We start from the raw sequence: 12,945 nt of genomic DNA, 5'->3' as shown, positions 1-12,945 counted from the left end.
TAAATAAAGCATGAGGTTTCCTATCTCACTCAATGCTATTTAAGAAATAGCTGGTTTTTCTGTCGCTTTTGTCAGTTTATTTCAATTGAGATTATCAACTTGCATACTAATACCCTTGCTGAACGTACGTAACCCATACTCGAGTCACCCATTGTCATTTTTCATCAGAAATCTGGGTTACCTCGCTCTTGATGTGTATTATGCGCGAGTATTGTAACAAAATCCGCAAAAGCATAAGCTGTTCCGCCCTGAAGGATATGTCTGTGGCTGTTTCTACAAAATGTCTTGAAAACCTGTGCATTGATATATTATCTGCAAGAACGTTTTATGGTAGGCCATAGGACCCCAAACCTTGTTTGCAGAGAGAGGCAAAATTATCGATGTGCCACGGTGTGTGTGTGTGTGTGTATCTCTTTGTGTGTGTGTATGTGTGTGTGTGTGTTTGTGTGTGTGTTAGTGTATGTGTGTGTGTATGTGTGTGTGCGTGCGTGTTTTATGTGCGTGCATGCGTGCATGTGTGCGAGCGTGTGTGCGTGTGCATTTGTGTGTGTTTGTGTGTTGTTATGTGTGTGTGAGTGTGTGTGTGTGTGTGTGTTTGTGTGTGTGTATATTTGTGTGTGTGTGTGTGTGTGTGCGTGTATGCGCGTGTGTGGGTGTGTGTGTGTGTGTGTGTGTGTGTGTGTGTGGATGTGTTTCATTATCTTCATTATTTACAAATACGTCCGATAGACGTGTGAAGTGCATAGATCAAAAAGCCAGAATGTTCATGCAATCTGTGCCCGTTCCAGTCATTCCAGCTTAGGGTCCATTGTATTTATGGGAGTTTTGTTCGCCGAAGATGTCATAAATCCAAAATATATAATGTCTTAAATCGAAGCCAGCTGTGTCAGTTATTATCGTCACTAACCTTAGATTTGTGTTCAGTGTACCACTTTGCTGTTTATGCATGTCGTGATTTACAAGCTCTTTGCCACTTACACACACTTTGAGCAATTAAAAGAACTTATAATTTACATCAAAAAGACATCAGTTCACACAAAAACTACGCAAGCACAAAACAATGTCTGTAACGCCTTGACTTCTTAAGAAATGTATTAGAAAATAATATTGGAAAAAAAGCGTACAGTACAAGGCAAAACAACAGGCACAAAATTGAGAAAACAATCTTCTGGTAGGGCGACTAGTTGCTTCAAGTCAAAGGGAAACGGTACAATTGTTTTGTTTTTCTAGTCAGAGTATTGAACCTTGGTGATGTCACAAACACGTACGTTATACGGGTATCGTAGTCGAGGGCAAAACTATAAGACATTCGACTCATTTTGCCGATGGCATGTTTGCATGATAATTCAAACTCTCTGCAATAACAAGAGCAGTTATTTACCGAAACATTCTCTAGCTTGATTAATATGATGCATAAGAAAGATTTGCTATGGCTATTAAACGTAGTTTATGTCATCGTGGTGATGCAGGAAGATCCTAATCATAAAAGCATACTGGTTTGTTTGCTTTTTTGGTTGCTGGCCTGTCAGTCTTGCTTATAAAACATAGCTCGCCGTGTCGTTTCGTTATCTTCTCTCTAGAAGAATACTCCTCATCCTCCACTCCCCCTTTCCCAATTTTTTCTTCTTCTTGTGATTCTTCTTCTTCTGATTTTTCTTCTTGTGATTCTGACTCTGATTCTGACTCCGATTCTGACACGGCTTCTTCTTCGGCTTCTTCTTCTGATTCTGACTGATTCTGACTCCGATTCTGACTCCGATTCTTCTTCTTCTTCTTGTGAATGCATTTGGGTTTCCCCTAACAGTGTTAACGCTGTTAAGACTGTAGATCATCGTATAAATGTATGGGCGCGGGTGTAAATCAGACACTACACCATTTGCTGCTCTTCTTCAACCCTGTGCAAGGTGACATTTAGTTGTCAATGAAAAGACACCCGCACGCTGTTTGTGTCTCATTTTCTCCCCGCACCGTCTTCGTTATGTGTCATTTTCTTACCCGCACCGTCTTCGTTATGTGTCATTAAATACGATCACGCGGCATCCAGTTTCAACTACAAACCTTCAGAAAACCACCATATGACACGTAGATATGAGGACTTGTCCATATAAAAAGATCCCTGGTTGGTCTCTTCAACTGTGGCCACCAACTTTCCAGCAACCCTGAGTTCTCTCCTCCTGTGAGTATTAAATTAAGGGCGAACCTGACGCGGTAATACAAGTTTCATTTGTAAAATCTCAGTGTAAGATGCACGTGAATAATTCAGTGCTGATGGCTTTTTTATCAGTCTTTCGACAGAACGAATCATATTTCGCACAGTGTGTTCTTGTCGAATAAAATCTAAAAGGGATCTAAAATGTTGCAAAACATTACAACAATTAATACTGAGTTTCTAAACATTCTTTCTGGAGAGGGAAAAGGCGTTATGGGAGCGTCACGGAATTGAGTTATTTCAAACATTTTTCACAAATTTGTATTTTAATCTTTAACATACCAACTGGCAATAGAAAGTATGTTTCTCGAGTGATCTGCCTCAGTTGAAAGTAAACATGAAGAAGTTCAGCAAACAGAAAAAGACATTCTTACCATACATACGGGCGGGGATATAGCTCAGTTGGTAGCGCGCTGGATTTGTATTCAGTTGGCCGCTGTCAGCGCGAGTTCGATCCCAGGTTCGGCGGAAATTTATTTCACAGAGTCAACTTTGTGTGCAGACTCTCTTCGGTGTCCGAACCACCCCCCGTGTATACTACTTTGGGTGTGCACGTTAAAGATCCCACGATTGACAAAAGGGTCTTTCCTGGCAAAATTGCTTAGGCACAGTTAATAATTGTCTACCATACCCGTGTGACTTGGAATAAGGCCGTGAAAGGTAAATATGCGCCGACATGGCTGCAATCTACTGGCCGTATAAAATTTCATCTCACACGGCATCACTGCAGAGCGCCTAGAACTGTACCCACGGAATATGCGCGATATAAGACTCATTGATTGATACCAGACATACGGGTTATTCTCCAGAGCTTTATACGATTTTTTGTTTACATGCAATATCATTACTTTAAATGATGATGACGTATATTAAAAGGCAACTGGGAAGTATTCGCTTTACTTTTTTCCACTAATACTCCATCTAGATAATGATACAGACATTCATGTTATAATTTGTTTAATTTTTGTTTCATCATTGTTAGTATTTACATCCATGTCACATCCTATAGTGTCCATGTTACGCAAGTGATGTATTTTCGAATGCTTGTACCTTACTGAACATTTTGTTTAGTAAAATTGGTTTGATTTAAATATGTGTAATGTTAAACTTGTGGGGTCCTGATTTGGCTTATATGGTCCGCTGGACCCAAAAAGCAACAACTAACTAACTAACTAACTAACTAACTAACTAACTAACTAACTAACCTTACTGAACGTACACAAACAAAATGTGCAAGTATTTCTTATTCTTTCTCTGCATACCAGGGATATATTATATGGAACTAGTATTTATTAAAGAAATCAATTTAATTGTATCGTTAAAATGTCTCCGTTAAATCAAGAAATAATTATCACCTTGGTAACATGATCTCCACTGTCGTACAGCTCTGGAGAATAACACACATGTCAACAGGTCTGTGTTTTGGCCAGTCGCCTGATGATGTCAACAGGTCTGTGTTTTGGCCAGTCGCCTAATGATGTCAACAGGTCTGTGTTTTGGCCAGTCGCCTGATGATGTCAACAGGTCTGTGTTTTGGCCAGTCGCCTGATGATGTCAACAGGTCTGTGTTTTGGCCAGTCGCCTGATGATGTCAACAGGTCTGTGTTTTGGCCAGTCGCCTGATGATGTCAACAGGTCTGTGTTTTGGCCAGTCGCCTGATGATGTCAACAGGTCTGTGTTTTGGCCAGTCGCCTGATGATGTCAACAGGTCTGTGTTTTGGCCAGTCGCCTGATGATGTCAACAGGTCTGTGTTTTGGCCAGTCGCCTGATGATGTCAACAGGTCTGTGTTTTGGCCAGTCGCCTGATGATGTCAACAGGTCTGTGTTTTGGCCAGTCGCCTGATGATGTCAACAGGTCTGTGTTTTGGCCAGTCGCCTAATGATGTCAACAGGTCTGTGTTTTGGCCAGTCGCCTGATGATGTCAACAGGTCTGTGTTTTGGCCAGTCGCCTGATGATGTCAACAGGTCTGTGTTTTGGCCAGTCGCCTGATGATGTCAACAGGTCTGTGTTTTGGCCAGTCGCCTAATGATGTCAACAGGTCTGTGTTTTGGCCAGTCGCCTAATGATGTCAACAGGTCTGTGTTTTGGCCAGTCGCCTGATGATGTCAACAGGTCTGTGTTTTGGCCAGTCGCCTGATGATGTCAACAGGTCTGTGTTTTGGCCAGTCGCCTAATGATGTCAACAGGTCTGTGTTTTGGCCAGTCGCCTGATGATGTCAACAGGTCTGTGTTTTGGCCAGTCGCCTGATGATGTCAACAGGTCTGTGTTTTGGCCAGTCGCCTGATGATGTCAACAGGAGTAGTAAGGAAGCGCACGGACCGGACCTTTTTTTTTTGCGCAATGCGCAAGGGTAGGGACCAGCATAAAGTTATAGGTTAAGGTGCCTGTGTTTAAGTAGTGATAGGGAGATATTGCGGATAAACGGTTTATTGAGTTTTATATTTTGTCATGTGATTTCATGTGCCTGTACCTGTTGCTCGGTACTAATGACCACTCCAGCTGGGGTAATGACAGGATTACTGCTTCCCAGCAGTAATTGCCCCCATAGGGTCAATTCCCGGCCTTTTTATTGGTGCTTATCGCGGCTGGAGTAATGACAGTAATGGGTGTTTGATTGCCGACAGCGGGTACACGTACAAGGTTTTGATAGGTACACCAGATAACATAGGTGTTTTTAAATTTTTTATTTTGTTGTTGATAGACTATGTAAGAGGTAGGGTTATATGTGTGCAAACACACACACACACACACACACACACACACACACACACACACACACACACACATGCCCACACGTTTACACAAGTACTTCCAAACAAGAAGGTAAAAGTCAGATGTAAAAGTAACAAACAATACATAAACTGCTCACGCTACCATTCAAGAGTTATACAGACACATAGTTATAAACTTTTCCAATATGACCATTTTATTATAAAAGTGACTTCAGTCTTTTAAATACTAAAGCTCAAAAATAAAAAAAATCAACATTTTACACACATAAACAAAATCATCCAGTTTCAACTACAAACCTTCAGAAAACCACCATATGACACGTAGATATGAGGACTTGTCCATATAAAAAGATCCCTGGTTGGTCTCTTCAACTGTGGCCACCAACTTTCCAGCAACCCTGAGTTCTCTCCTCCTGTGAGTATTAAATTAAGGGCGAACCTGACGCGGTAATACAAGTTTCATTTGTAAAATCTCAGTGTAAGATGCACGTGAATAGTTCAGTGCTGATGGCTTTTTTGTCAGTCTTTCGACAGAACGAATCATATTTCGCACAGTGTGTTCTTGTCGAATAAAATCTAAAAGGGATCTAAAATGTTGCAAAACATTACAACAATTAATACTGAGTTTCTAAACATTCTTTCTGGAGAGGGAAAAGGCGTTATGGGAGCGTCACGGAATTGAGTTATTTCAAACATTTTTCTTTTAAGAGGAACCCTTGTTCTGATTTCCCTGATTGGGACGAGTCGCTTCTTGATCTGTTCCATGAGCAAAACAAACGCTTCAAAATCAATTTTTCTCACTCCTTTCTTCTCAAAAACAAAGAGTCGGGTGACTTGTCTTTCTTTCATGCCTCAGTCAATAACCACTCTGTCTTACAACGACCACGCCTGAGTTGTCAAAGCAGGACTTTCTTTCTTTTCTCGGTGAAATCAGTGACCATGACATCCAGAACAAGTTAGACTCGAACGCCCAAACTCTCGGTATCTTGTTCACAACATCATGTCTTCCAGTTTCTATGTCACGCCTTTGTCTGACTTTCCTATCGAACAGAGGGAAAAAAGAAGACCCCTAAAAGACCTCCTTTCAAGTTTGTTGTTAAACGTAACAATCAATATATGTGTCTTTGTACAGACAAACTTCGGTTTCTCGACATCAACAATTTTCTTGCGCCAGGTTTTAGTTATTCCAAGTACCTCTAGGCGTTCGGTGTCGAAGAGGAAAAGGGTTTTTTCTGCTATGAATACGTCACTAGTCTAAGTACACTAGATGAAAGAGAACTCCCACCCCATGCAGCTTTTTTTAGTAAGCTCAAAAACTCAAATATTTCTGATACAGAGTACGCTTTTTGTCAGCGTGTGTGGACTGAAAACAAAATGACGACTTGAAGGCTTTTTTTGGTGTGGTACAACAACCTAGACACAGTACCGTTTCTGGTTGCTTTGCAGCATCAGATTAGTATGTACGCTAGTCTGCGAGTTGATTTGCTGAAAGACGGTATTTCTGTCCCCGGTGTGACACTGAAGTGTCTGTTTGACACGTTGTCTTCAGATACCTACTTTTCACTTTTTAACGAAAAACAAAAAGACGTTCAAGCACTTTTGCGAAAGAACATTGTCGAGGGTCCGTCTATTGTCTTTCACAGATACCACGAAAAAGACAAAACACACATTCGTGGTACTCAGGACAAACCGGTACAGGCTGTTCAGGGGTTTGATGCAAATGCGCTGTATTTAGCTGCACTCATGCAAGACATGCCCACAGAGCACCCTGTCATTCGTAGAAAAGAAAACGCTTTTAAAGCGGAAAAAACAGATCCCTACGGTCAGCTAGCTCGGGAATGGTTGGAGTGGGTTATGGATTCAAAACAGATCCATCTCCAACATAAGTTTAACGCAAAAGAGAAGACCCTTGGTCGAAAAAAGATTAGAATTGATGGTTGGGATGACACAAATCAAATTTGCTATCAGTTTCACGGATGTTTGTTCCACGGGCATGACTGTTCTGTGACCGCCGGTAAAACGACTAACCCTGTCACCGGAAAAACACTAGTTGAACTCAGAGAGCATACAAGCAACATCACCAAATACTTGCGTGAGGATGTGGGTGTGACTGTCGTCGAAAAATGGGAGTGTGAATGGCACGCAGACAAAATACAAAACACCTCCATTCAGGTTTTTCTACAAGGTCGTTTTCCGACACTTAAACCCTTCCGGCATCCTTCTACCATCACAGATCAAACTGTCTTAGACGCGGTGCTAAACAAAACTTTGTTCGGGTTGGTATAGTGTGATATTTATGTACCTGATCATCTAAAAGAACATTTCAGTGAATTGCAGCCTATTTTCAAAAATGAGTCTGTCAGCTGAGAACAGATCGGGGATTTTATGAAAGACTACGCTGAAAAACACAAGCTCTTATCCCAACCACGCCGTACACTTGTAGGGAGTTACCACGGTGAACAAATTCTGCTAGCTACACCCCTCTTGTTTTGGTACGTGCAGCACGGGTTGGTTGTTAAAACATCACGCTGATCGTAGAGTATCAACCCAAAACCTGTTTCCGTCAGTTTGGTGACAGCGTTTCAAACGCAAGACGAGCAGGAGACCAAGACTCATCAAAAGCTATCTTAGCTGAAACTTTCAAACTGCTCGGTAACTCAGTCTACGGGAAAACCTTAACTAACGTGGCCAACCATCGTGATATTCATTACGTTTTGTCTGATAAGGCCTCAAAACTGATCAACAATGGTCGTTTTCAAAAACTAACAGAAGTAACAGATTCTGTCACTGAAGTAGAGATGGTTAAAAAAAATCAACTGGTCACTCCCCTCTCAGATTGGTTACTTTGTTTACCAGTACGCTAAACTATGCATGTTGGAGTTTCATTTTGATTTTCTAGATAAGTTTGTGTCCAGAGCCGACTACCAGCTTTTGGAAATGGATACAGATTCTCAATACATGGCGCTTAGCTCTTCAACGTTAGAAGAGGTGGTTCGTCCTGAACTGTGAGAGCAGTTTTACCAAGTGTATAACCAATGGTTCCCTGCACAAGCCTGTGACCAACCAACATGTTCTAGCATGTGAGGTCTTGTGTCTCTGTGGACAACCAATACTCAGACGTGATCAGTCTCTAACCTAACATTATGTATGACTGACTGTAGAACAACTCGTGTTCGGTGTAAAATGTACTTGCGATGTTTATAACACCCACATAAAAACCAACAATCTGAGTCTACTTGTTAAAACTGTTTTTATATGTGTACAACAGCTCCCATCCCTCTCACCAGTCGAGCTAACTTCTACACCCACCCCACACCATTTGTCTAGCACTAATCTAAGCATTAAACCCTAATCAACCCTCGGTAGCCAAACCTCGTCCTGTTAAACTTCGCTAACCACTGACCACCTCTGGTGGTTTATCGGAGAGGGGGGGCTCCGCGAAGAGCAGGGGTACCATTTTTATTGCCTTATCCTGACACCTCTGATAGTTATTAGCACTATTGGAGTGCTCCGCGAAGCGCGGATAGTAATCCTGTCATTACCCCAGCTGGAGTGGTCATTAGTACCGAGCAACAGGTACAGGCACATGAAATCACATGACAAAATATAAAACTCAATAAACCGTTTATCCGCAATCCCTCCTTATCACTACTTAAACACAGGCACCTTAACCTATCACTTTATGCTGGTCCCTATCCTTGCGCATTGCGCATTGCGCCGAGGTCCGGTCCGTGCGCGATATTACTACTTCTGTGTTTTGGCCAGTCGCCTGATGATGTCAACAGGTCTGTGTTTTGGCCAGTCGCCTGATGATGTCAACAGGTCTGTGTTTTGGCCAGTCGCCTGATGATGTGAACAGGTCTGTGTTTTGGCCAGTCGCCTGTGAACAAATTCATGAAATACGATGCCTGACGCCTTGTAGGAAGGGTAACACATTTCTCGATCCACTGGTAGCATTTCACCATTTGTTTCATCTAATGACCGAGGCCAAACCACTGGTATCATTTTACCATTTATTTCATCTAATGACAGAGGCCAAACCACTGGTAGCATTTCACCATTTGTTTCATCTAATGACAGAGGCCAAACCACTGGTAGCATTTCACAATTCGTTTCATCTAATGACAGCGGCCAAACCACTGGTAGCATTTCACCATTCGTTTCATCTAATGACAGAGGCCAAACCACTGGTAGCACTTCACCATTCGTTTCATCTAATGACAGAGGCCAAACCACTGGTAGCATTTCACCATTTGTTTCATCTAATGACAGAGGCCAAACCACTGTTAGCATTTCACCATTTGTTTCATCTAATGACAGAGGCCAAACCACTGGTAGCATTTCACCATTCGTTTCATCTAATGACAGAGGCCAAACCACTGGTAGCATTTCACCATTTGTTTCCTCTAATGACAGAGGCCAAACCACTGTTAGCATTTCACAATTCGTTTCATCTAATGACAGCGGCCAAACTGAAACTATCACTGTCTTCGGAAACAGGATTAAAACAACAACAACAACAATGGTTTTACAGATTAAATCAACAGCATGATTGGCTTTGACTTTTACCATTCTCTTTTCCATAGGGGCTATTTTCAACCTGCCGCATTGTTTTGGTCACCCGACTCGTTATGTTTAGAACTCGAGAAAATGAAGACAATATAAGATGTTTGGTGGCTTGTTGACAGACCAGCTTTTTTGTTGGTCCAAGGGGACCATATGTGACCCTCCACCACGAAATGAGTCGCATGTCACCTCGCGCGGTTCTGCGCTAGGCTTAATGTAAGTCCGGGGAGTGTATGGTAACAGTGTGAGGGTCACCTTAGTCACAGGCTTATAACTCAAACAGTTTTCGCTCTTTTCTAAAACGGTTTTCACCACTGGATAGAGCATAACAAACTCTGTAGGAAGATGTAAAAATATGAAAATCATGCAAAGATGACATGCGACTCATTTCGTGGTGGAGGGTCACATATCGTCTTTTGTTTCATCTTTATCGACCAAGGCCGAAGGCCGCGGTTGATAAATATGAGACAAAAGGCAATATGCTCCCCGAGGACCAACAACAAAATGCTGGTCTGACGACAAGCCACCAAACATCGTTTTTGTCATCATTTTGGTTCCCATCTCCCCCCTTTCCCTCGTCGCGATATAACCTTCGTGTTTGAAAACGACGTTAAACACCAAATAGATGAGATGAGAGAGATCATTTTGCTTGTGCAACAAAAAAATGCACAATAACCCACAGGGAGAGGAATTTTTAGAATCCAACTCCGGGCCACAAAGCACCGTCACAGTAGCTCGAGATAACACGTCAACCTTGTATGTAACGTCAAACGTAGCTTGTTGACGCTTTTCTTCCAGTCTGAAAATGTACAGGGCTGCGATCATACGTGTGGGTTCAGTAAGTGTTGAGCATATTTCTTTTCTTTTTAAGTGTTAATGACTTTTCGTTGTGGATTTTGCGATTACAGAGATAAGTTGCAAATTGACCATGAGTCGCCGCGGTAATTATCAACATTGATTGGGTCTTTGAGAGTGAATGCCTACAATCGTTGTCCTCGGAAACACAAATCCAAAGCCGCGATGGTTCCACACATCAAACAATCAGCCTGATTGGCTTTTACTATGACAATCCACGTTTCACCTGAAAGCTCAAACCCATTTACCACCTCGATTTAGTGCATGGGGAACATGAGATTTATTTCCCAGGTGTTTGTGAATGAAAACTCGTGAAAATGATGACAATATTTGCTATTCGGTGAACACGTATCATGTCAATGAATAACCAAAACCATGTATACCTTCATATCTTTAATGGGAGAAAAGAAAGCGAAAGAAGTGTCTTTGCAATTACAGTCCTTCTACAGTAGAAACAGAGTCGGTCGGCCGGGGGAATCTCTTTATCACTTTCTTAACATTCATTATTTGGGCCTTTTTGTTTTCAATTGAAATTGAGTAAAAACCGGAAGTGTCGTTTTTGTTTTTGTTTTGTTGTTGTTGTTAGTTCTTCAGGCCTTTCTCCGGGATGTTCCCCCGGACAAGATTTTTAACTTTTTAAAAGAGATCAAGATTTTTTACAAGATTTAAAGTACCAGAAGTGAAAATTATTAATTTTTAGAACCTTCTTTTACAGTGATAGATTTGAATGTAAATAGTCTGAAACGTAGAACTTGCCATATGAAGGGAAAAGAAAATAACTGCATCGGTCTCGAATAGCAGCTAGCATCTGCTGAAGAGACATTAAACCCCAAAAACCAACCAACCATCTTCAGGCCTTTCTGTTTTGTTGTTGTTGTTAGTTCTTCAGGCCTTTCTGTTTTGTTGTTGTTGTTAGTTCTTCAGGCCTTTCTGTTTTGTTGTTGTTGTTAGTTCTTCAGGCCTTTCTGTTTTGTTGTTGTTGTTAGTTCTTCAGGCCTTTCTGTTTCTGATTAATGTGCACTCCCAACTGAAACTGATTTCAGGCAAGGATGTAATGCCAAAAGATTGGTCGACATTCTTTAAGGGCAGAGATCCAGATGGCTCGGAAATTAAGTTGTGCTTCTCTGGCAATCTTTTCAAGTTTTAATTCAAGGTTCTTGATAAACATCCTTAGAAAGAGTGTGTGTTTTTTTCCTTAAAAGTGATATTTGAATACATTATGGGTCAAAATGGACGTTTATGTGACTTTGTTTTCGATAAAACACGTAGATTTGGGGACAGATTTATCTTCCAGAAAAATTAAGACAGAACTTTGCAGTATGTTTTATATATTATAAAAAGGTTCCTAGATGCCACAACAGAACAACTTCTTCAAATTTATTAACAGATTTTTTCTGGGTAGATATCATAAGCAAAAAATAAATGTCACAAAAAAAGGCAATTTTTTGCACTTTGACAACATTTCTGAAATCATTCCTTGATATTTCTCAAAATGTATCTCTGTTACTAGACAAAGACACCATTTCTGGTGAAATTACAACCAACAAAAAGGGCAAGAAGATTGAACAGTTAGTCTAGAAGATGAATATGTCCTACTGATGGTATTGGTCCTCGAACAACGATTCTGAGAAAACAGCGTCAACAGTTTTCAAAATGGTGTCAAATGTTCATAAAGCATGTTGAAACAGATCGCTTCATTGCAAGAAAGAGGTTTACGATGCTTACAATACTTCGCACATTATGTTGAAAATACCTAAAAACGCTGAGAACCCAGAATACGTTTTTTGACCACAATTTCGTGTCATTTCTGGCCTTCAAGACAGAAAAGTTACTTTCATGCATTATTTTCCCAGCCTAATGGCGGACGAATAATTTCAAGTACTGTTGTATCAAATTAAAATCCACCAGCATGTTAATGTCTAGTACAGCACTATGCGTAGTATTCTACCTGTTGTGGACGCTCCCTTCGATAATAACATTCTTTCTTGGAATTGTGAATTCTTGTTCCCTTAGCTTTTTCCTTCTTGCAGAGGGCCTCTTTCACGTCTATAGTTTGGAAGCGCTCACTTGACAGAATGCTCTGTCTTCTCTTCCTCGTGGCCGTTCTGTCGTCCGTGGCTGACTGCAGGGGACCAGGAGGTGCGTCTTTATCACAGATTATCCCATGACCTGCTTCTTTGCATAATAAAAAATAAAACACTATTGTTAAGTTTAATTCACTTTGTAAAAGGTATTTTAAACGAATTTTAAACTGGTGTTAATAAGTACACATGATACAGACAGTTAGTTGTAGGGTTTTTTTTTCCCCGAAATGTTACGTATGAATGAAATTAGCCATAACCCGAGAATGATTATTTTGGAAATTTGAAATCCATATTGTAAAACAATTTTTTTTTGTTCAACTGAATGAGTTAATATGTATGTATTGGTGGAACAGCCTGCGTTTTGTTCAACTGAATGAGTTAATATGTATGTATTGGTGGAACAGCCTGCATTTTGTTCAACTGAATGAGTTAATATGTATGTATTGGTGGAACAGCCTGCGTTTTGTTCAACTGAATGAGTTAATATGTATGTA

At 40.9% G+C, this 12,945-nt stretch overlaps 1 protein-coding gene across 1 annotated transcript in view; it reads left to right on the top strand.

The window, feature by feature from the left end:
- The first annotated feature begins 5,236 nt into the window (after positions 1-5,236).
- Positions 5,237-12,945, top strand: part of LOC138981036 (uncharacterized) — a 41,837-nt gene continuing 34,128 nt past the window's right edge. The window contains exons 1-2 of the mRNA XM_070353835.1: positions 5,237-5,361; positions 12,398-12,506. Coding sequence (XP_070209936.1) covers positions 12,443-12,506 — 64 coding nt within the window. The 5' untranslated portion in view covers positions 5,237-5,361; positions 12,398-12,442. The remainder of the gene's footprint in view (positions 5,362-12,397; positions 12,507-12,945) is intronic.

Source organism: Littorina saxatilis, linkage group LG12 (genome assembly GCF_037325665.1).
Source record: "Littorina saxatilis isolate snail1 linkage group LG12, US_GU_Lsax_2.0, whole genome shotgun sequence".
Lineage (NCBI taxonomy): Eukaryota > Metazoa > Mollusca > Gastropoda > Littorinimorpha > Littorinidae > Littorina > Littorina saxatilis.
The sequence above is the reverse complement of the archived record's forward strand: the minus strand, read 5'-3'. Positions and strand labels throughout refer to the sequence as shown.